Genomic DNA, 24239 nt, shown 5'->3' on the forward strand with positions numbered 1-24239 from the left:
GAACAATCATGGTCATGGAAAGACCTTGATTGCACACGTCATACGACACATCACGAACGAACAAACTGACTTTTTCATCAGTTACATGTACCCTGTAGCAGAACAGTAACTTTGGGAGTATACTTGCTACATTGTGAATATTTTCATGTGTGTTTTCATCTTATGAATCCAAATATACTTCCTGGTTAATTATTATTTATTACAACAAGAGAAAATCAGCAAATGCTGGAAATTCAAGCAACACATACAAAATGCTGGATGAACTTGCAGGCCAGGCAGTGTCTATGGAAAAAAAAGTACAGTCAACGTTTCAGGCAGAGACCCTTCAGCAGGACTGGAGAAAAAAAAGATGAGGAGTAGATTGAAAAGATGGGAGAGGGGGAGGGAGAAACACAAGGTGACAGTTGAAACCAGGAGGGGGAGGGGGTGAAGTAAAGAGCTGGGGAGTTGATTGGTGAAAGAGATACAGGGCTGGAGAAGGGGGAATCAGATAGGAGAGAACAGAAGGCCATGGAAGAAGGAAAAAGAGAAGGAGTACCAGAGGGAGGTAATGGTTCTTTGTTATATAGTTTGGCTTCATCTTGATGACTGAACAATGAAAAATGTATATCGGGACTTTGTTTGAGGAAAAACAAGTACAGACTTATAAGATGATCAACTACTTAGCTTTTGGGTAGGAGCTATGTATGGATGCTAGCTAGTGATGAAATAAAGCAATCACAGAGATTGCTGGCCTTTGACCAAGGAGTGCTCTGATCTGCACTCTGAACACAAACTCCTGCCCTGCCTCCCATTAACTTCCCCTAACCTGACCCCTAACTATCCACATTGTCCCCAAAACCTATATAATACGAATGATAACACTCTGCAAAACTCCAATTTGGTCAAGCTTTAAGGTTCTCATTTGGCTGTAGAGTTTAGATTTCCCTTTCTTTGGTTGCTTTGTAATGCTCTTTACCTAATTCATTGTCACAGGGATAGAGTTCTAATCAGTATATAGAACATTTATTCCAGTTGATTAAGATTGGTCTCAAATTATTCATGCAGCTTTTGAACTAATGACCTTGAAAGTGTTATCTGCAGGCGTCATCTTCCTGCAAAACAGCTCGGTCATCAGGTACCAAATATTGGGCCATGCAACTTGGCTCAACTACTTTAACTGTGAGGGGAGATTTGCAGCTTGGGCAACTGCTGGTCTTCCACAAAAAAAACCTTGCCCAGGCTTGCACCCTGGAATCTTTCCAAGGCACAAATCCATGGTCTATCAAGACTAATGGAGATCTACACTACTACTTTAACTGTGCCACTATTAAATTACCATGAGCAAAAAGCTCAGACCAAGTTTTCTGATGTGAAGACTGTTCCAGGGATTGCATTAGCACAATATGGATCAGAATCACTTTATTGGCAGTATGTGAAACATATCAGAATTGATTGTGGTTCAGAGTCAAGTGCAAAACACAGGACAATCCTAAATCACAACAGCAAGCCAACAGTTTATGAGACAATAGCGCAAACAGCCATGAGCAGAATGGCCACATGTGCAAATGTCAATAATCAAGCTTAAATAAATATGAACAGATTAAATAATTATCAACAGAACAACGAGAGCAGGAAAGACTATTTAACAGATGTTGTGCAGGCACTGTTAGCTTATTACACCTGAGTGAGTTTTGTTGAGAAGCTGGATTACACCAGGAAAGAAGCTGCAGAGATAACATGTAGTCCTGGTGGTGATGGATTTGTAACGTCTCCCTGATGACAACTTGGTGAATCAGAATTAGAATCAGGTTTATCATCACTGGCATGTGACGTGAAATTTGTTAACTTAGCAGCAGCAGTTCAATGCAATACATAATCTAGCAGAGAGAGAAAAAAATAATAATAAATAAACAAGTAAACCAATTATGTATATTGCATAGATAATTTAAAAATGTGCAAAAACAGAAATACTGTATATTAAAAAAAATGAGGTAGTGTCCAAAGCTTCAATGTCCATTTAGGAATTGGGTGGCAGAGGGGAAGAAGCTGTTCCTGAATTGCTGAGTGTGTGTCCTCAGGCTTCTGTACCTCCTACCTGATGGTAACAGTGAGAAAAGGGCATGCCCTGGTTGCTGGAGGTCCTTAATAACGGACGCTGCCTTTCTGAGCCTATACCAATTGCTCATCGGAGCTATTCCCTGAAAAATGTCACTTTTATTCTATAACATCACAATGAATCTTAATCTCTTTTCGGGGTAGAACACAGCAGGATAGGCATCATCTCGGCCTGAAACGTCGACATCGCTTCTCCCTGTAGATACTGCCTAGCCTGCTGTGTTCTACCAGCATTTTGTGTGTGTTGTTTGAATTTCCAGCATCTGCAGATTTCCTCGTGTTCGCTCTTTTCGGGGTCATTTACCAGGACAGCATCATGACATGAGTATTTTTGAGGTCAGTCAAATTATTTATCATAGGGAACATGCATCCTTTAACATTAATGATAACTGGAACATGTAATTCCATTAACTAGCTACTAAATACTGTAAAAACTAAATATTGTAGATAATTGAAATCTGAAATTTAAAAAAAAATTGGATATACTCACCAGATCAGGCATCTAAGGAAAGAGAAACAAAATCAGGCGAGTGATGTTTCATCAGAACTAGATATTTTCTGCAAAAGGAGGCTACGTGTCTCACAGCTTTCTTGTCAGAAACCTTCACAATGACGTGCTCCAAATGGCTCTGAAGGCCAGGGTTATCAGGAAACAGGGCCTGAATCCCGTGTATTTTTTTTGCAATGCAGAACAGATAAACAAGATGGGAACCCTGGGACTTCCACACAGCAAAAGGTGGCGACTGAAAAGCGTTTCAACTGGGTTTATACCATGCACTAATGGTGACTTAACCATCAATTTTTTGTACTCCTTGGCTGCATTAGAACAATTTATTTGCTGATGTCAGCTAAGACGAATGTAAAAGAGAAAACACAAACAATGCACTCTTCAAATTTATAGCAAATTGGCTTTTTGAACTGCAATAAGCAAATAACAATGATTTCAGTTATTGACCAAGAGAAAATATTTTTCATTATTTTTATTATGGTGATGACGTCAAAGTTGGTAGTAAAACACATTGAGAAACAATCATGTGACTGACAAAGCTTTTGATTGTGACCTCACTCATTAACGTTGCTATGGAGCATTTTATGACGCTCATCCAATCAAAAACAAAGTTTGACAGCAACCGCCTGGAGTAGCGTCGACACATCCAGTAGCAGTAGAGCAAATAAAAGAACGATCCACCTCATGTCAATCAGCCAATAGGCGCTTGCAATCTTTGGCACCGTTTCAGAGATGAGCCACTACCTCCTTGTCATTGGCTACACCGGTTTCGAGCAGCGAAGAGGGTAGCCAATAGGAAATAGAAAAGTTGGACGCGCGCCCAGTGAGAGAGCGTGAAGGGCTGGTGGAGGCGGCCTTATCGCAGCTGAAGGAAAGTTAGAGCGAATGTGAACTGCAGTGTCAGGCAGTGGGGAGTAGTGAGGGGAGTGGAGTTCCGTCTGTGCAGCTGGTTGCTGCCGCCATTTATTGTTCTTTAAATCCCATTCCCGAGTTCGGTCGATCGGCGATGTCATCGCAAGTGGCACAGCGAGTGCGGCCCAGTGGCTCCCCGACCTCCAGCCGCCCCCAGCCGCTTCGAGCCACCATCCCCTTCCAGCTGCGAGCGGCCGCCAGCAACAATGCTCCGACCGCCGTCGCCGGCACAAGGCTGGCCGTCGGCTCCTCGTGCTCGCCGCCGGCTCCGGCCACCTCCGTGTCTGTGTCTCCACCGACAAGTCGCAGCGCTTTTCACACCGTGGCCACTTCTACTAGTATTGCCCCCGGGCCGGGCGAGCAAGAGATGGCCTGGAGAGCGGTGCCGTCCGTCGAGAGGAAAGCCAGTCACTCTGCCTCCTGCTGCACCTCTCCCGTTAGTAAAGGTACTGCACCTGCTGCCAGGCACAACGGTGCGAGCCCTGCTCCGGTAGAGCCACTAACCCTAGCCGTTTCAAACCGTCAATAAGTTGTGTTAATGATGTTTAAATGTATTCCCCCCCCCCCGGCAGAACCATCTTGGGTCAACAGCTTAATTTATTTCTTCCCAATTTCACCTCTTCCTTTCTATGTAAACATTGCAGTTTTTGCTTAGAAATCTCCGCTTGCATGATGTTTGATTTTTCCATTTGTGTTTTTGTGCACTATCCTCGCAGAAGAGACTCCCCTTAATGACAAAGCTTGGCATTGCAATCTGCTGTCAGAAGTAGCTGCAAGTTCTGAAATAAATTGCACGCTTTTTTTGGCAAATTTTCTTTTTCGGACTCTTAATATTCGTAATGAAAAGTCTGATCGATATGTTTAATAATATGTAAAGCTGTCATTTGAACCTCAGATTTAAACGTCTTTTATGGCTGCAATCTATCTGGAAGCATGGATCAAGAGAGCCTGAAAGGGGAAATTAATTTCATGTCAGAAATAAATTGTAATCTTATGTTAAATTTTGCGCTATTATGCAACAACTGATTAAAGCTGCTGCTCTTTTGATAGCACATTTTGTGACTATGGAAGCTATGATATTTATTAAATTATACTCAACAGTAAGTTTTTAATCCTATAATCCAGTGTTGTGCAGTAATAGATCTGTCAATACAAATAATGCAACTACCACTGCTTCATTTTTGAAATACATTTAATCAGCGCAAAATCTAAATATTATGCTTTTAATGGTTTGATCCTTGTTTGTTCATTAAACTGTCAGATAAATGGGTATGAGTTTTTTTGTGTTTTGGAAAATGATTTCAGATGGAATTTGAAAATTTTGATCAGTAGATTATAACTGTTGAAATGTTAATTCGTTACACAAGTAATGTGCTTCCAACAAATAGAATCTGGATTTCACCATTTGCATTTCTCGATGTGCACAGCCATAGGTTTTCATAACTCCAGTAATCATTGTTTGAAATGATACTATGGGGTTCACTTTTTGTGCATGTCTACCTGAAAGAGGCCAAATATTGGAGAGGATGTGGCCAGTTTAACTTTGAGCAAAAACTGATATTTCAGCTTATTTCCTCAGTGCAGCAGAGAAATACTGGCTATAACACTTGTGTTCTGGTCTCTGGAGTGGGATTTAACTTGTGAACACTTGATTCGAATTGTGCATTTACTTTGCAGCTAAAGTGAACTTAATTCTATTTCTCCATCTCTCACTATCTGACTGGAATTTGTATGTTCATCCTGTGAGTTAATCTCCAGATGCTCTGGTTTCTCTATCCTAAAGATGTGCTGGTTATTAAATCACCAAAACTATGGGTGGCAGAAGAGTTGGAGATGAGCATGAGAAAGTAAGTGGTGAATGGTGTTGATGGAGTTGCACAGAGCCTGCACAAACTTGATGGGCTAAATCAACAATTTATTTTAACTTGGTTAACTAGATTATCATTAAAAACAATCTGGGCATTACTGGCAAGACTTAATATTGCTTGTTCACTGCTGATTGGTCTTTTGGAAGATTGGAGTGAGATAGTGCTTTAAGCTGTCTGGTTTTTTTTGGTGTGGGTGTTGTTAGATCAGGAGTTTTGGTATCTTGACCCAGCAACAGAATGGAATACATTTCCAAATCGAGATGTATGATCAGAGAAATGTAGTATTCCCATGTCCTTTTCGATGGAAACCATCCATGTGGTTTCTTTGTAGTGACCAAGGCAAGGAATTGCAGTGCATTTAGTAGATGGTACCACTGCAGTCAAGGCTCATGCTGGAAGGGATAAGCACCAAAGATGCTGTATGGGAGTTAGCAATAAAACGGTTGCTTTTTCCTGGATGAGGTTTGTATTCGTGTATGCTGTTGCTGGTCTTTTAACAGGATGACAAGTGGAGCATACTTGATCACACAACTGATTTGTGTTTTGTAGATGGTGGAAAGGCTTTGAAGTGTTTTTTTTAAATGAGTCACTTACTGAAAGATATCTAGTCTTGATTTGCTTTTCTACAGCCCTGGTGTACATGTTGATCCAGCTGACTTTGCAATCAATGGTATCTCTTGGAATATTAAGTGATTATGTAATTGAATGACCTAACTTGTGTGGTTATATGATATCCATTCCAGTTTTGGAGCTTAAATAATCTCACTATATCTGCGCTATGACCAGATTTTCCTGTTTTGTGGTTTATAAATTCTGATTGTCTGCATTCCAAATACCTCTATAAATATAATTAGTCTTTAAACAAAACCCTATAGAGTTTACAAAACATTTTAATGACAGTGGGTCTTTACTTGCAATGCTGCAGAAGAGGAAACCAATCATTTTTTTGGTGCAGATTTGTTTCACATCCAAAATCTAATGAACAGAAAAGTAGTGCTATCAGAATAGAAACTTGCAACTTCTGTACTTTTTGCCAAAGTAACTAATTTGAGCATTTAGTTAAATCTTACTTGCAGGATATGAGATTAACCATCAACTTGTTTCTTGGTGGAGATTGGCTTATATCACTGAGGTGCACATGTGAAGGCTCGGGTTGTGAATGGCACACAGATGTTTCCATTTAGCACAGTCCCATGCAAGGGTGCCACCCTTCCTCATGAATTTGGCCACCATTTACTATAGTTTGTTTTACTGTACTAAATATTTGGTTATAATGCTTTGTTCTTTGTTCCCATGCATGTTTGCCACAGCTGTTAAAAAAACTGAAGGGCTGGGCTTTATGTAGATGAAATAGTCTGCCTACTGTGTTTATTGGAATATGACGTAACAAAATTAGGATTGCCAACAATTTGCTAATAATTTCTCTTAAGGGTAAGACTGGAGACCTCAAGTCAATATTATTCTTCATAATTCTGGAATACAAAATTGGCCTTTGAATGTGTTCTGTAGAGTTGGCCTAAATAACAAATTTATTTTTAAATGAGGCTTTTCACAAAATGTATCTGAAGGTAAAATTATCTAGTTTGTTGCCATGTAATCTCATTTAAGTTGCAAGTATTAAGATTGCTTCTTAAAGTGAGGCTCTGGGAAGTAATTAACCATGGAGGTTGAAGGGACGGTTCTAAATAGATAAGCAAAGAATTCAGAAGTGAAAGAGCACTCATTGCTACATTCCCAAAGAGAAGGCTTGTCAGGAATTCATAACTTTGTCAACTTGTCATTTTAAAGTTTCATCGGCTGATAGATATTTTGTGCATTTTTTTTGCAGGTAAGTGATCTTGTTTTAAATAGTGAATATACTAAAATGGAGGGCATACAATACATTTCTTCCAGCAATTCATTAGTTACCAATAATTCCTATTGAAAAAATTTATATGAGCTGTCTAATCGCTACAAACTCATTTCTGATGCTGGATAGCAACGTGAAACAATGTCCATCTCTTTCCCTCCATTTTGAAAGTAATGCATACACACATCTGTCAGTGATTTTCGCTACTTTTCTTTTTTCCAATTGTGACTATTTTTTAGTTTTTTAATCGACTGAAATTTTGACTTGGGTGGAGCAAGGAAGCGTGGCAGGTATGAGTCAAGTGAGTCTTTAATAGAAGGTGCAGAAGAAAATAGGAGTGCAAAATGAGGCAGAAGCATTTTTGGCCCTAGATTAAGGAGTATCCCAAGACGTAAATCAGGAAAAGTGGGTCCCATTAGGAACTGAAAAATAAACAACGTGTACCATGGAAGTGTGGTGCTAATGAATACTTTTCATCCATATTAATCAAGACAGGCAGGGATGATGGTGAGTTCCCGAAGGGGTACATGGATTCTTGGGAAGAGGTCACTATTAAGGAGATGTTGGATGTTATGGGACATAAAAGGTGTTAAATTACCCAGGACCAAATGAGGTCTATCCCTGGTTTTGAGAATGGAGAGAGGACATAGCTGTGGCCTTGATAGGGCTCTGCGTCCTAGCTAGTCACAGGTGAGGTTTTAAAAGACTGGAGGATAGCAATGTTCTTTTACTTAAGTAGTAGTAAGGACTTGGTGAGTCTTGCTTCAATGGTAGAGGAAGTTATTGAAGGAAATCCCAAGGGATAAATTTGTGTACATTTGGAAAGGCAGGGCATGAGTAGAACACTAAGGAATGTTGGGGAATAAGGGGATGTTGGAGTTCAAATTTGTATTCCCAGATAGTCTGCATGGTTTTGTGTGATGGAAATCCTGCCACACTAATTTAACCACTGTTGAAGAGGTAACAAAGGACATTGTAGACAAGGTGATGGGAGATGTGTGTGTATGGACTTCAGTAAGACATTTGACATGGTGAGCTGGTCCAGTAAGTTAAAGCACTTGGGATCCAAAAATCTCCTGAAAGGAGGCAGAGTAATGACTGAAGGATGATTTAGTACAGTGGTTCTTGTTGGTGATGCATATTAACAATTTGGAAGTGAAAATTGGATACAATTTGTAAGTTTGTGGATGATAATTGTTAAGATGAGATTGATTACAAGAGTTGTTTAAGATGAGAACAGGACATACAATGGATCAAATGGAATGTTTGCCATCTGTTGGCAGATAAATTTAATTCTGGCAATGCATTTTAGAAATCCAAATAGAAGTAGGACTAAGAGTTGTAAAAAGTAGAGCACTAAGGAATGTTGAATAGAGGGGGCTGTTGAAGTTCAAATTTATAGTTCCAGCAAAGTGTCCACATGTAAAATTAAGATGATATGTTTGCCTTCATGGGTCATGCCAATTAATATAAGTTGAGATGCCCTGCAACTTTATGAAACACTAATTAGACCACACTTGGAATGCTTCATGGTTCTGGTTACTGTGCTACAGGAACAATCTTGTGGTGGAGGTGCAGAAGAGATGGACAAGGGTTAAAGGATTTTAGTTATTGGGAAAAATTGGTTAGATTGGGTAAAGAGGCTGAGGGGTGACCTGATTTAAGTGTATAATTTTATGTAGCCTGTTGGAAAAGATACTTGGCCTTCCAATGGTGATGTTATCAGAAAACGGGAGAGACCAAGCTTAAGGTGCAATACAAAATGCTGAAGGAACTCAGCAGGTCAGGCAGCATCCATGGAAATGTATAAACAATCGATGTTTTGGGCTGGAAAGGGGGAAGATGCCAGAACAAAAAGGTGGGGGCAGGGGAAGGAGAACAAGCTATAAGTGAAGACAGATGGGTGGGAAAAGTAAAGAGCAGGAGAAGGATCTGGAGAGGAGAGTTAAACCATGGGAGAAAGGAAAGGAGGGGCACTGGGGGAATTGACAGGCAGGTGAGAAGAGGCCAGAGTGGGTAATAGAAGGGGGAGGGGGAAAAGAAAAGGGGAAGGGAATATCAGAAGAAATCTGTTTGCCATCAGGTTGGAGGCTACCTGGATAGATTATAAGATGTTGCTTCTCCACCCTGAGAATAGCCTCATCATGGCATAACATGTCAGAATGAGAATGGAGATGGGAATTAAAATGGTTGTCCATTGGGAAATTACGCTTTTGGTGGATGGAATATTTGAGGTTGAAAAGGTATCTTAAAGGGATTGAGAAATGTTTAGTAGTTGATATCAAAAATATGCTGTCAGAGGAGGTGGTGTATATACTTAATGGGCACTTCAATGGTTAAGGTACAGAAGAGTATGGATCTAGGGTGGGTAAATGTGTTTAGTGTGTATGCTGTCTTGCTGCTGTTATCAGGAAGAAGGTACAGGAGCCTCAGGACTCTCACCACCAGGTTCACGAACATGAACCATATGGGATAAATTCATCCAACTTCACTTGCTCAATCACGGAACTGTTCCCACAGTCATGGACTCTTCAGCTCGTGTTCTCAATATTTATTACTTATTAATATTTTTTGTATTTGTACAGTTTGTTTTTGTACATTAGTTGCTTGGTTATTTACTCTGTGGAGATCACAAAGATCTGTGGATTTGTAACTTGATTGCTATGAAATGCCCCCAGCATGTAGGTGAGTAGTGCTGTCAGGAGAGTTTGTATTTTGGGAGAGAGAAAGAAGGGTTAGTGTCAATGATTGCTTGAAGGTTTATGTGGATTCTGGGCTGAAAGTTTTTGTGACTCTACAAACATTGCATCAGAATTAGAATGTCTCCACAGCAGGCCCAACAAACTATGAATTAATTGGAACTTCACATATTGGGTCCATTTGGTGAAAGAATCTTTATTAACAATAATGGAATTGTTCCTTTTACTGTTTCTCAACTGAAGCACAAGTTTGTGGTACCACTCAACTATTTTGAAATTGCAAATACAGGTCCATACCCACTTTCTGCCGTTGGGTTTTGCCACTAAACTTTGTAGATACAAATTTATTCATTAGTGCTCCATATTCTTCCAATGTGGTGTTGATGTCATTTATCATTCTGGCACATTGTCAAATTACTTGAGTTGCAGGAAATTCCAGCTGATTGGCTGGTTGAATCTTATCTGGAGGAAAAATACTTTTTATGTAGCAACTTGTCTACTTGGGATGATATTTTAAAATAAATAAAATACCCATTAAAGTGCAGTTTTTGATATAGAGTGAAATATTCATGTTTGATATTCTATCAGTAATTTTTCAATCTGAAAATGATTGTGAATTAGTTGTAAATACAATTTGTAAATGGCGGGGGTGGGGGGGGTGCCATAATGTAGGCTTCAGTTATGGCATTGGAATCCTAGTTAAACAGAAATTTGGAAATGCCTTTTTAGAAGCAACTCCCTGTGGTAACTTGAAGCCAGCTTCTGAGATCATATTTTGAATGGGTACCTAAATTATTAATGGGTAGGGGTTTTGGTTGGAATAACTGGATTGCAAGTGGTTATGACATGGCACCACTAATCCTGAGATAACTGGTGAAAGTGACTAAATTGGAGCCTATGGGAGAAAAAAGTCTAAATACCACTTTTTTATTACTTTTTTATTTTAAAAAAAAACTCACTGGAGATATTCAATTGAAAGCACAGCATATGTGGTGTGAGAAATAGTTTTTTGGTCAGTAATCTTTAATGTGGCAGTCATTTGAGCATCTTTGTAGTTACAGATTTTTTTTGATACACTTGTTCAGGGTATTTGCTGTTATGCTGTGAACACCTGGCATGGAAAGAGCGTGGAAAGAACAGAACTGAAAGAAGACGTGTGCAGAAATGGGTTAAAACTTCATGCTAGTGAAAGCTGCTTTTAGATGGGTGTAGCTGTCTGTGGGCCAAATCAGATGGAGCTTAAGAAAAGGAGAAGAATAAGGGTGTAACTGCTGCTGAACAGTAGCTCTGTAATGCACCTTGCACTGTTGCAGTCATTGTTCAAAAGTGCTTTTCAGACAGGAGGTATGTTGGGAAGGTAAAATATTCTATGAATAGAGGGAAATGCACTCCTACAAGGAATGTATGTTTGTGGTTTTCTGCTGCTGTAGCCCATCCACTTCAAGGTTTGACAGGTTGTGTTCAGAGATGCTCTTCTGCACACCACTGTTGTAATGCATGGTTATGAGTTGCTGTTGCCTTTCTGTCAGCATGAACCAGTCTGGCCATTCTCATCTGACCTCTCAGTAACAGGTGTTTTTGCCCACAGAACTGCTAGTCACTGGATTTTTTTTGTATCATTCCCTATAAACTTAAGACTGGTATTTTCGCACACAACAGAGAATCAGCAGTTTGAGTTATCCAAATCACTCTGTCTGGCACCAGCAATCATTCCACAGTCACTTAAATCACATTTCTTCCCCATTCATATGTTTGGTCTAAACAACTGAATCTCTTGACCATGCCTGCATGCTTTGCATTGATACCAGATGATTAGATCATTTGCATTAGGAGCAGGGATGCCTTATAAAGTGGGCACTGAGTGTAAATGCTAATGCATGGTGTATATTAACAATCAGCCATTTTTCTTAGTCTCGCTAAATAACTAGATTTTTAAAGTGAAGAGTTTTTGTTGTATCATGGAAATTGACTTTGGACACTAGCCTTTGTTTAACTTATGGATTCACCACAACTTGTTTGACTTCATCCTGCATCTTGAAAGATTACTTTGCTATCTACCTGTAATATTCTGCATTCTTTTGACAAATTTTGGATGTTTTTGCATTATTACCTTTTCCACAGGAATTGGGGCTATCTAAAATTTAATGGAGCAAGTTGTATGTGGACTTTGCCTATGATGTTGACTTAAAGCCTGAGTTGTGGAATAAACTGACCATTCATATACTTTTTTAAAATGTAATGCAGCTGTGAAAGATTGGACTGTAAAGTGGAGGGAGATGTTTATTTTTAATAACTATTTCCCATGAATGAATGGCGTGGAATCAGGGTCTACAAATCTGAAGTGATGGGCAAAAGGGGTGGGTGGTGGAAGATTTGTGTTGGTGTGATGCTAGAAACAATCTGGACAATGAAAGTAATTAAGCCTGTCAAAATGGAATTGCATTGCACAGGCAATTGGGGGGGGGGGGGAGGATGAAATAATTGTGGGGAATGAGACTGAATAGTTGCTTTTCAAAGAGCTGGAGTATAATTGTTGAATGACTTCCTTTTGTGTAATGATTGTTCTGTTATTTTGACGGAAATGTTTGTCTTTTTCCCTTTAGCTATTGAAAAGCCCAAGCCTCAGAAGACACTATCTTGTATACGCCGCACCTCCTCTCTTGACACCATAATTGGACCTTACCTGGTAGGACAATGGCCTCGTGATGCAGATATGCATTCTGTATCATCAGAGAATGAGAAAGCTACACAGGTATTTCAATAAAAAGACATAATGGCTAATGTCTTATGCATTTTTTTGGCTGGTCTTTAAGCAATATCTGAATGTAGGATGACTTTTTAAAAAAAACATAATCAAATGTGGATTTGAAATGCTTCTATAGGAAGTGAAGTTTAGCATTGCTTTCTATTCTACATTCAAAAACAGTTCACTTAATAGTGTACAATCTGGTTCCTGATCTTGAAAGTAATACTAGATCAGATTTATTTTATTCTGTGTTTGGCTGTGGAGAGAGGAGGGTTACTTTAAAAGGGTTAAATTGAATCGCAAATAGTTTAATAAATAGTTTTCCAGCAATATTCCAAAAATTCATTGGATATTTAAAAAAAAAACAAGTTTCTTGGCGTTCTAGTGGGCAGGTGACAAATGGGAATGATTTTTGTATTGCTGCTAATACTATTTCCATTAGTGCGGCATTTACTTGGCTGTAGAAACCAGATAACAAAATGTCAAATTTACCACTGATGTATCATGAAGATGGTATTTGAAAAGTCTAATGACAGAGTATTTAAGATGTGTTGATATTTTAAGTTGCCTTTGTGACTAGGTTGAAGCTGTTCTAGACATTTCTGCTAACTTCGCTGTTCAATATGTCTGTGTCCAACAAATGCACAGCTATTATCAGTAAAGTCACCAGAATGCAGTTATCAGATAAGTAGATTACCTAATGTGAAAAAAAAGTCTTGAATTAACCAAAGAAATTTGTATACTACACTGAAGAACCTTTTGGGTTTCTGACCTCATTCTAGGATGACTTTTATTATATGATATTCAGAATGAAGATTGAGGTCATGGTGGATAGGTAGCTGGAACAGATCCACCATTGTGGTATCCTACCTGTTTCAAGATTCTATGGTTGATTTGCAAAAGACCAGTTTGCTTTTCATTTAGAAACATTGAAACATTTTCTCTTGGATTTACTATTTTATTGCAGGGATTTATTATGCATGATTTCTGAACATGATCCATTATGATGGCTTAGAAATTTGAGTGTCTAACTAGCATTTTGATTTCCTGTTTATTTGCAAATGAAGAAAATAACAATTTCAATTACCTTTGAGACGGGTGCTGGAGAATGAAACTTAATAGGGTTCTTTGTGTTGGATCACCTGGAAATTAGGCTGCCCAAATGAACCATTTTTGATCAATTTAAATGTCTAGTAATTATCTGATAAATCATCACTATCATCATATCAAAGTATAATTTTTCATATTCTGTGCCTGTACCTGGCAGTTGAAGATCACAGCAATGAAATGCCCACCAGCCTGTCTTCAATTTATTTATCTTCTCCCCCTCAGGGTAGTGATCTGCCCTGTCTGATTATGCCTGTCTGGTGATGTTTCACTGCTTTTCTTCTCCCCCCCCCCCCCCCCCCCCCCACACCTTTTTTTTTTCTCTTGGACTGAATTTTGTAGGTTTTCTAAGATTTTGGAGTGACATTTATTGCTGCTTTATGCTACTAGGTGTGTTTAAGGAGCATTCTCTTGCCTAGTAATGATGGATTTGCTTACTTTTAACTTGCGTCATATTTCCAAGTAAGTTTGTAACTAGAAGAACTCAGTGCATTGTACCTGGTGCATTTTGATTTTTTTTTCCCCCAGTTGTTGAAGCTAACTGCTGCTTAAGTTCCTGTAATGTACTTCTGCAAAGAAAATGGCAAACCAATGAACTTTCTTTGGGTGGTGACAGTGGGTGGAGAGAATTCAAGAATGTTGTAGTGCTGGGTATTTGGTGAATGGGGCTTTAATATGCAGTGACATTTTTATTTGTTTGAGTAGTCCTACTGTTGACAGATTGATTAGGGAACTGCTTCTTGATGTTAGTTCCTTAAATCTTATATTTTGCTAATGACTTGCTGTCACCATTTTGAGATTTGTTTTTTTTCCCATTCAGTTTTGTTTCTCCCCCAAGAATATTACAATCTAAGCTAAAATTTCTTTGGTTCTATTCAACTAGGACATTCATAATTTGGGAGACTGGTGTTAAGGGGAAGATGGATCACGGTATGGAGCAAGTTCAACATTGGTTCTCTTTAGAACCAATGAGATCTCCATCTCCTTGCTTCAGTGAAAATTGTACATTTATGAAGAAAGGTGAAATGCTGTGAACCCTGTTAGATTGGACTCTGCATGTTCATTTCTTTTTATGGGGGTGGGTGCACTGCTGGGATCTGCATCCTAAGATTCAAAGTTTTTTCCATTTGCATCTGTTCTATATAAATTTCATGCTTATCGATATGAGTAAGTCTCATGCTGGTGGGTGAACTGCTTTCCACTTTTGCATTTGATGTCTGCCTCAAGCTCTGCCAAATGTGCTTCAGCCATGTTCAGAAGAGAACAGTTGCTAACAGTGAGTTTCAATTTCCCACACCAGCTATCTTTGTCTTTGGACTGAAGCTGTCAGCTTAGTGCTGAATTATGAGCCCTTTTGCACTGTATGCTTGTGACCTCTAGGAACTTGGTTGAGGCTACTTGCTTAGAAGCTTTGTAAAAGCTGTCATACTTTTTTTACTTCAGCTGACTGGATTCAAAGCTAGATTCCAAAGGTGAACGCATAATGTTCGAATTTACTAACCCTCCTGAGCTTTGAAATAACGATACCTCGAACTTTGAGTTCTTGTGTGAAAGAGGCAATTTTGGATTTGATGCTTGTAATCTGCACATTCTAATTTAAAACAGTCTTGTGCACATCTTTATGTTGTCTAGGTGTTTGAATTTGTACAATTCAGATTGTGGCTGAATATAATTAAATTCAGTTTTCTTTAGCCTTATCACATTAAGGATTTTTAAAAATTATCTTCTGCTTTAAAATGTAACTGCTAAATGTAACTACAAGAAAATCTAGCAAGATGTGTTTACAGTGAATGAATGGTTATTGATATTAAGCCAGAAGTTTACATATGTGAGAGACTAAATTCATTAGGTTTGGACAGTAGGGCTACCAATTATTATATCATTGCTTGCTGACAAATGCTGCCCTGAAGTCAGTGCAGATCTCATTAACACAAGTATGGAATAATTTTAGGTGATTGAGTGTACTTGTGCTTGGTTCATCATCTTGTTTTGCCTTTGCTATTTTTAATCTAACTTTTACTCTTCCACCTATTCTATTTTCTTTCACTCTACTTTTTTAAAAAAAACACACACACTTCCCCTTTAACATCTCCTATATTGGAAGTGAGACAATTTGGTGGAAATCCTAAGTTTCAATTCACAAACTAGGAGAAAGCTCAATACATCTTGAATGCTATGACATCCAGATGAATAAAGGTGTTGGTGTCAGGGTTAAAAGACTGCATATAGCGGTGTTTTGCATGCTCCGAATAATCCAGTTCTCCATTATTCTGAAACTAGGATTGAGTTCAAGACCAGTGAGATAATGTTGCAGCTCTGTAAACCTCTGGTTAGACCACACTTGGAATATTGTGTTCCATTCTGGCCACCTCTTTATAGGAAGGACATGAAAGCTTTAGAGATGGTGCAGAGGGGATTTGCCAAGACGCTGTCTGGACTAGAGGGCATATCTTATCAAAATAGGTTGATTGAGCCCTAGCTTCTCTCTGGAGCGAAGGAGAATTAGAGGTGACTTGATAGAGATGTACAAGATGATCAGAAGCTTGGTTCAAGAGGATAACCAGCAACTTTTTTTCCCCCCGGGGTGGAAATGGCTAATAAAAAAGGGGCATAATTTTAAGGTGATTGGAGGAAAGTATGGGGGGACGTCAGAGATAAGTTCTTTGCAGAGTGGTGGGTGCATGAAACGCCCTGCCGGGTGTGGTGGAAGAGGCAGATACACAAGGGGCATTTTAAGAAACTCTTACTAGACATGGGGATGATAGAAAAACGAAGGGCTATGTAGGAGGGTTGGGTTAAATTGATCTTGGAGTAGATTAAAATTTTGACACACAGTCATGAGCAAAAGGGCTGTAATGTAATGTTCTGTGTTCTGAAATGATCTGTTCTAAAATGATAGAATCATTGGTAGGACACCACATCCATGGGTCTACTTGCCATAACTCCAATCTCCATTGGAAATTTTGTTTGGTTAAAATTAATGCTAGAATTGTTAACAGAACCCCTTCAGGGTGGCACAGTAGCATAGTGGTTAGTGTAATGCTTATAGCACCATCAGTTGGAGTTCAATTCGTGCAAACTTAAAAACAATGGTATGTCTTCCTATTGCCATGTGGATTTCCTCCAGCTGTTCCAGAGTTGTAGGTTATGACTAGTAAGTTGTGGGTATGTTATTTTGGCGCTTGAAGCATGGTGACACTTGCAGGTTGCTCCCAGCACACATTCCGATTATGTTGGTCTTTCATGCAAGCCATGTGTTTCACTGTATTTCAATATTTGATAGACATGTGACAAGTAAGATAATCTCTTTCAAAGGCTCTCATAGAATATACAAATTTCTTTGGTTAATTTAAGACTTCACATGACATTTTTAGACATGTCTAAAAATTCGCATTCTGATTACTTTCAGTGGATAATTACTTCTGTAATACAGCATCATAAGCCTTCCAGAATAGTTTGTTAATGAAACTTAATCTGTTTATTTTCCTAACATTTTGTCATAGTGTGTATTGGAATTTATTTCTAATCTTCAATTTCCATCAACTGTACAAGAATTGGCATTTGTATGTTAACAAATGCACTGTACTGAGATGGCTGAAACTTAGAAATAAAGTTGTATTCAACAAAAACTTTAATTTCAAACACATTTTAAGCCTTTTCCCATTTGTGTATGATTCTTGAGAAATCAGTTTCAGAAGTATAGTTTCTCTTGTATGCTTTTTTTTATCTAGCTTGTCTTCCAACATCTTCCAGGCCATCCTATATTTTTTTTCTGCTTTTTTTTTCCATTTGTGGATATTTGCATATTTATTCTTGAGTAACCTTGGTCTTGAATTTTTTTTATCAGCTACGTCAATGACTTGTGACATTGAGTAGAATGTAATGGAGTCTGGTATATTTTTCTTTGGAGTTATTATAATACTGCTTGATTTGATATCAACACTTGCAGAGTTCAGAAGTAAAATTTCTAGGTAATATTACATTGTGATTTCATATTGTCTGAAATACATTTTGTACGCAGTCCACTCTCTCCCCCCCCCCCCCCCCCCACCCCTCCCCACTGACTAATAAATGGTTTAGTGTTGTGCATTTTGCACAAGCTTTGGAGAGCTTGTGTTCTTCTAACCAAAGCCACATCAAGATTTTTCTTCCCTGAGCTTTGAGAAAGCAAAAGATAATGGCTGCCTCATTGATGTTATGTAAGCATTTGTCAAGACAAATTCAAATCTCCAGCTCTCAAAGGAAACTGAGATGCACAAGAAGAAAACTTTATTGACATACTAGTGGATGTAAGCATTTTAGTAAACAAGATTTTTTACTTGACATGGTTATAATTGGCAAAATCATTTTTGCCTTCTATGCAAGTTGTTTTAAGATGGGGAAATGGTTTTGAGAAATTGTCTAAGAAATTGAAAGTAGATTTTGTAACGAACTTTTTCCTTTACTGTAAACAATGAGTATTTTAATAGGCCTCTATGCTGTATCATTCTGTGCCAAGTGTTGCAGAACTATAATTAATTGAGATGCACTGATTTTTCCATATCAATTTGTGCTTCTCTGCCCAGATCACAATTCCAAGCTGCTGGATTCTCATTCTTCTCACTCCTACACCCTAACACCCTTGCTCTCCTAACGAATTGGTTTTCCAATTCAAAACAAAAGCTTAGATAATCACAACCTTTTTCTGTTGTATTGTTTCAAGACATATGATTTACTGCTGTGCATCTTAGCTAAGAGTCCTCTTCATGTCCCTTGGTTGTCAGCATTTCATCCTAATAGCCCATGGCCATCTTAAAATCATTCTGTATTAATTTATGAGCAACTGATGTGTTCAGTTAGGACTTAAAACTGCAATACATTTTCAAGCATTAATCGTTTGCATTTAATATAATCTACATAATCCATTGTGAAATCTTGTATGCATTTTTCCAAAATGAGAGGGGAATGGGTTAATTAAATGATTTAATTTCTGAAAAATCCATGGCGAAAATTGGTTTGATGTGCAGTATTTATTCTTAAATTTGTGTACAAATCTAAAAGTGGGCTATTTATCTAGGCCCCTGACAAAATTGAGGCTTGACTTGGCATAAATCAATCCTGAAACACAACTGTCTTATTTTTGTGTGATGAAGTAATGCCAAGAAATTTGTTCTGTGATATATTTTTTTAAGACAAAAATAGATCGTGAAACATTTGCAACATGCAAACAACTTTAAAACACATCTTGCATGCATGTAGTGCACATTTGCATGAGTATCTGCCTGCTTGGTTGACTGTTGATCCATGAATGTACAGTTGCCACAGATTCTGCCATTTTAATACAGGACCACTCAAATTTGGATATCTGGCCTCTTTTTTTTTCCCCTTAATTAGCAAGGTGCAGTATGTTCTCAGCCACAGTGGAAGTCAAAGTGGCCTACCACCCAGTCAGGATGAAGCATGAGGATGCTCATTGTGTTTGCAATGACACAGGTCAACGTGAAACTAATTTCATTCGGAGTGGCTCCTAACTTGGTGCTGTTATTGTCAAGCAGTCCAACTAAGAAATTTCTTGGCAAAATTTACTTGCAATACTTGTACCATGTGGTTCTAATTTAATTTTTGCATTAGCACTTCAAGCTTAATTGGTCTATTTAGAACACTTCTTGAACTAGTAACAAAACAGGATGTCCCAATGTTTCATTTCCTGTGCAAATAGTGTTGCAGTCCATGGATGGAAGAACATTTTGAAATCTCAGTAAGAAATGAACACTACTTTTAATTGCCAGTCTATGTCTAATTCAATTAGCCATGTTTATTTCTGATTTGTTTTTTAGTTATTTGTGACCTGTCACTTGTTATATTATTTTCTTAAAGTTGCTTGTGAAATGGGTTTTGTTTAGCTGGGGTTGGAATTGGTAATTGAGATGAGCACTCTACATTTTTGTATTCCATCATTCTACTTATTAATGCTGAAGTGCAAAAACATTATTGTTTGAGAAATGTTCAATACGTTTCTGAATTGCTTTTGTCACTGAGGGATCAAATTTTTTCATTCTGTGGTGTTATACAACTTTAGGGTAGCACGGTAGCACAGTGGTTAGCATGACGTTTTACATTACTAGCCACGTGGTTCAATTCCCACTACTGCCTGTAAGGAGTTTGTATGTGCTCCCCATGACCATGTGGGTTTCCTCCCACAGACCAAAGGCCTTTTTTATTTTGAAATGTTGGTAGTTTAATTGGTCATTGTTAGAATTTCCAGTTTATCCTGTCTGAACATTCAGACTCCTGTCTGCTCTAATCACTTTTTAATGTGGTATGGAATTGTATTCTTAAAAGGCAAACTGAATCCTTTTGGGTTTTAAACCAGAGCCCTTTTTTTGGTTTAGGAAAAAGGTTGCTATTTTTCCAGTATTTTGACTTTTGATCAAACAAGTTTTAATTTCAACAGATATTTACTACATTTGGGCCAAAGCAAAAGTAGTAATGTTTTTTAACTTTACTCCAATTCTAATCCACCACAATTTAAATTTCATAAAATTAGTCGGATTCTGCACTCTTGGAATTGGAAACTTTCAGTCTTGCTTTCACGATCACAAGAAATTCTGGAGTTGCTAGAAATCTTGAGCAACACAAAATCTTGGAGGATTGGCAAGTCCAGCAGCTACTATGGAGAGAAATAAATCAGTCGGCATTTTGGGCCGAGACTGGAAAGGAAGTGGGCAGAAGCCAGACTAAAGCTTTCATGATCATTGTTTGACAGATAATTTTCTCAATCTGGAGAAATTTCATCTGTTTGTCCAAGCTAGCAACAGTTTAATGTGATGTGCTTTTCTAGCGCACAGATGTATTAAGACCATTTTGTTACATTGTTCTTGTCTACTGTGGAAAGATTAGTTAGATATTTATAGGACAAGCACTCCACCAGGTTGCAAGTTTTTTTTTTGTTGTTGCAGAGTGCATTTGTGGAGTCTCAGACTTTTTTTAAATTACTGATTTCCAAGCCTTGGGTGGGACAGTGAAATTCATTTTAGTTTTAATTTGCTAAAGTTGAACAAAGGAAGGCCAATGCCAGTAATGTAATAAAACTTGATAATGAATTTGAGCAAGGAAATGGAATGAGTATTTGTTCCACTTGTATTTCATTGCTTTTCATTAGAGCTGTTTATCTAGAATCCTTGATAAGGTACTCTGCAAAATAAAATGCTTTATGGTACACTGCATTCCCATACTACTGCAGGGGAGGCAGTGCTTATCATAACTACATCCTTTTCATCTTGCTAGGACCCTGAGTTTCTCTTAAGTGAAGCAGTAATTCGCTTGCATTGCATTCAGTGTTCACAATGTGCTCTCTTCCACTGGAAAAACCCAAATGCTGGTTGAGTGATCGCTTTGCAAAGCAATTGCATTCAGTCAGCGGGAGCCACCCAGAGCTTCCGTTTGCCTGCCACTTTAATTCTCCATCCCACTCCCTCACTGACCTATCTCTTTGTGGCCTCCTGCACTGTTGCAGCAAGGTTACCTCAAGCTGAGGAACAACTGTTTTTTCTTTTAAGGCACATTGATGCCTTCCAGACAATGTCAAATTCTCCAACTTTGGCTAAATTGTTTTCCATCTGTAACAATTCCCATTTTAAAGACAATTACAAACTTAACTAACCTAAAGTTCAACATTATCAAAAGAAATCACCCTAATTTAGATATTCTTTCACCCCACCCCATTATAGCTGGTACCCCACTTTTAACAATATATGCAAAAATAAATTGTTCATTGATGTACATTTTTCCTTAATCTTCCACACTGAATTAGCTGAAAAACCTGGGCACCTGAAACAAGAAAGTAAAGAATTAAAATCACAGCTACCTCTTAAAGAAACATCATAATTTGGAATTATAATTGTGAAAATATAGTATCTGCACTAGCTAAAATTTACTTTGTTTTAAGTTCTAACCAAACTCATGACCAGCTTTTAATATCTCTGCTATCTATACAATTGCTAATTCTTCTATATGTTTTTTTTTTCGGTTGAACTCAATTATGATACCCTATCATGATATTGCAGTCATTTACTTAATGTTCTTTTGGGTTCCTTTTCATGGCAATCTTCTACAGTGTATAACTAAAGATTCCTTTCTGAAATGTTTTGGTAAATGTAAATTTTGCTAGTGTTCATTATAGCAAGTCAAGAGCACTTGTGCCAAGTGCAACTTCAAATTACCCATGAATTCTTGATGCTGAGTATTTTGTTGCATCAGTTTGTCTCGGCTTGTTTCACATAATTCACTGTATTCCTTCAGCACTATTGTGTTTGCAAAGTTGCATCTGTGTGTCACTTCCGCCTCCATTTACAATGTGTAATGTACTAAAGGGAATTATACCATGAGCAGTATTGGGCTGGGTGAACACAAAGGTAATGAGACCCACTTGTATAAGAAGAATTTGGATAACTGAATTTGGCTTAGCGAAAGGTCTTTTGACATGTCAAAAATAGCACAGCATGTTGGTTCTTCCCTGTTCCTATGGTACTGAACTATATGAACCAGAGTTTAAAATTGCAACTGAGTCCACAGGTATGATTGGTGTGTTTTAAAGATTCCACTAGTTTCCCTATACTGCCTCCATTTTTGTTTGGAAGTGCAGGTTAAAATGGAAGACTGTTGCACAACAGGTGTTGTCGCACAAGCTGATCAGTTTTAATTATTAATGCCTTTGCTTTCTGGTAAACTAATAAGATTAAAATAACCTAAAGTGAGTTTGTGCCTTCAGCACGTTATTGCCTGCGGGTGAAAAAAATCTCCCAACATCTGAACTGGCTGTTACTATTTTTGAAGAGATTGGTCGCATTGCAAAATAATACAAAATTAGCTTTTGTGCTGACTTGTGTTACTATGCATTATCAGGGCACATCAAGAGGTGACTGTTAAATGGCCTATTTAACCAATGTCGATTTTTTTTTCTTTTTTTTAAATATAGGCAAGCTCTACTTACTGCCCACATCCTTCAAAGTTGGGACTTTTCTGTGGTTTGTGTACTTTTTGCTCTTGTAGGCAGTTCTGAAATAATGAAAAATTATGAAATGCAATATTGCAATAAAGATGTTTCTGTTTTCACATTAATAGAAAAATTAGGTATAATAGTTCTGCATTTGACAGTTTTTTCCACTTCCTCATAAATAGTGATTGCTTTAAAATATTCCCAGACCCTAAATTGGTAATAGTGGGAAAGTAAAGTAATTAAACGGTTTCTTTTTAGCCCAGGAGTTCCCAACCTGGGCTTCACGGACACCTCGATTAATGGAGACCATGGCCTTCAAGAAAAAAGGGATTGGGAGCCCCTGCTTTCAACCAAAAAAACTTGTCAGATGTTCTGTAATTTTTGTTCCATAAGTGGTATGATGTACAAGGGCAGCCAAATGGCTGTAAATATTTCTGCATGTGAGGGGTTGTAGTTGCCTTGTCACATAACTGCAGTACTTTTTGTCGATGGCATACTACAGCTTCTGCACCAGTGGTGGAGGGAGTAAATGTTTATATCTACTGATAGTGCAGGAAGCTGCTTTTCGAGTTCTTAATTTGTTTTTGTATTTGAGCTGTATTTGTTCAGGAATATGAAGAATATTCTATCACATGATCTCCGCCATGTGGACTAGAATGACTTTGGGGTGTCAGGCAATGACTCACTCATTTGTAAGATGTCCAACTTCTGTGCTATTGTAGGCATAATATGTGGTTAAAGTTAAAAAGCAAATTGCAATAAAGTTTCAATCCCAATGCTTAATACTCAGAAGGGTAGAACTCAAAACATTTTTCAACTGTTGAAGCACAATAATCGCAAGCTTGTAGTTTTAGAAAGATGGTAACATTTGCTGGGTATATGGCCTTTGAGATCATTTCAGTTGTGCCAAAAGGACTGAATTTTTTCACTCTGGAAAATCATCGACCTACAATTGACTAGTTAGGTTAGATCTGTTAGGTCTGTAAATCCTGGTTGTTTGCCTTGGTTTGTCTGAAATGTTTTGTTCAAAGTGTTCAAATTTTTAATAGACAATAGGTGCAGAAGTAGACCATTCGGCCCCTCGAGTCTGCACCGCCATTCTGAGATCATGGCTGATCATTCACTATCAATACCCAGTCCCTGCCTTGTCCCCATATCCCTTGATTCCCCTATCCATCAGATATCTATCCAGCTCCTTCTTGAAAGCATCCAGAGAATTGGCCTCCACCATCTTCCGAGGCAGTGCATTCCACACCTCCACAACTCTCTGGGAGAAGAAGCTCTTCCTCAACTCTGTTTTAAATAACTGACCTCTTATTCTCAATCCATGCCCTCTGGTACTGGACTCTCCCAACATCTGGAACATATTTCCTGCCTCAATCCTATCAAATCCTTTAATTATCTTAAACGTTTCAATCAGATCCCCTCTCAATCTCCTCAATTCTGGTGTGTACAAGCCCAATCTCTCCAATCTCT

General features: G+C 38.2%; 1 protein-coding gene across 4 annotated transcripts in view; it reads left to right on the plus strand.

Annotated features, from left to right (window-relative positions):
- Window positions 1–3229: 3229 nt before the first annotated feature.
- LOC132384943 (glucocorticoid-induced transcript 1 protein-like) overlaps window positions 3230–24239 on the plus strand; it is a 51205-nt gene continuing 30195 nt past the window's right edge. For 2 of the 4 annotated variants that reach the window (XM_059956605.1, XM_059956606.1), the window contains exons 1-2: window positions 3230–3963; window positions 12537–12685. In XM_059956605.1, coding sequence (XP_059812588.1) covers window positions 3612–3963; window positions 12537–12685 — 501 coding nt within the window. In that variant the 5' untranslated portion in view covers window positions 3230–3611. The remainder of the gene's footprint in view (window positions 3964–12536; window positions 12686–24239) is intronic. The other 2 variants (XM_059956603.1, XM_059956604.1) reach the window with 2 other exon arrangements.

This window comes from Hypanus sabinus, chromosome X1 (genome assembly GCF_030144855.1).
Source record: "Hypanus sabinus isolate sHypSab1 chromosome X1, sHypSab1.hap1, whole genome shotgun sequence".
NCBI lineage: Eukaryota > Metazoa > Chordata > Chondrichthyes > Myliobatiformes > Dasyatidae > Hypanus > Hypanus sabinus.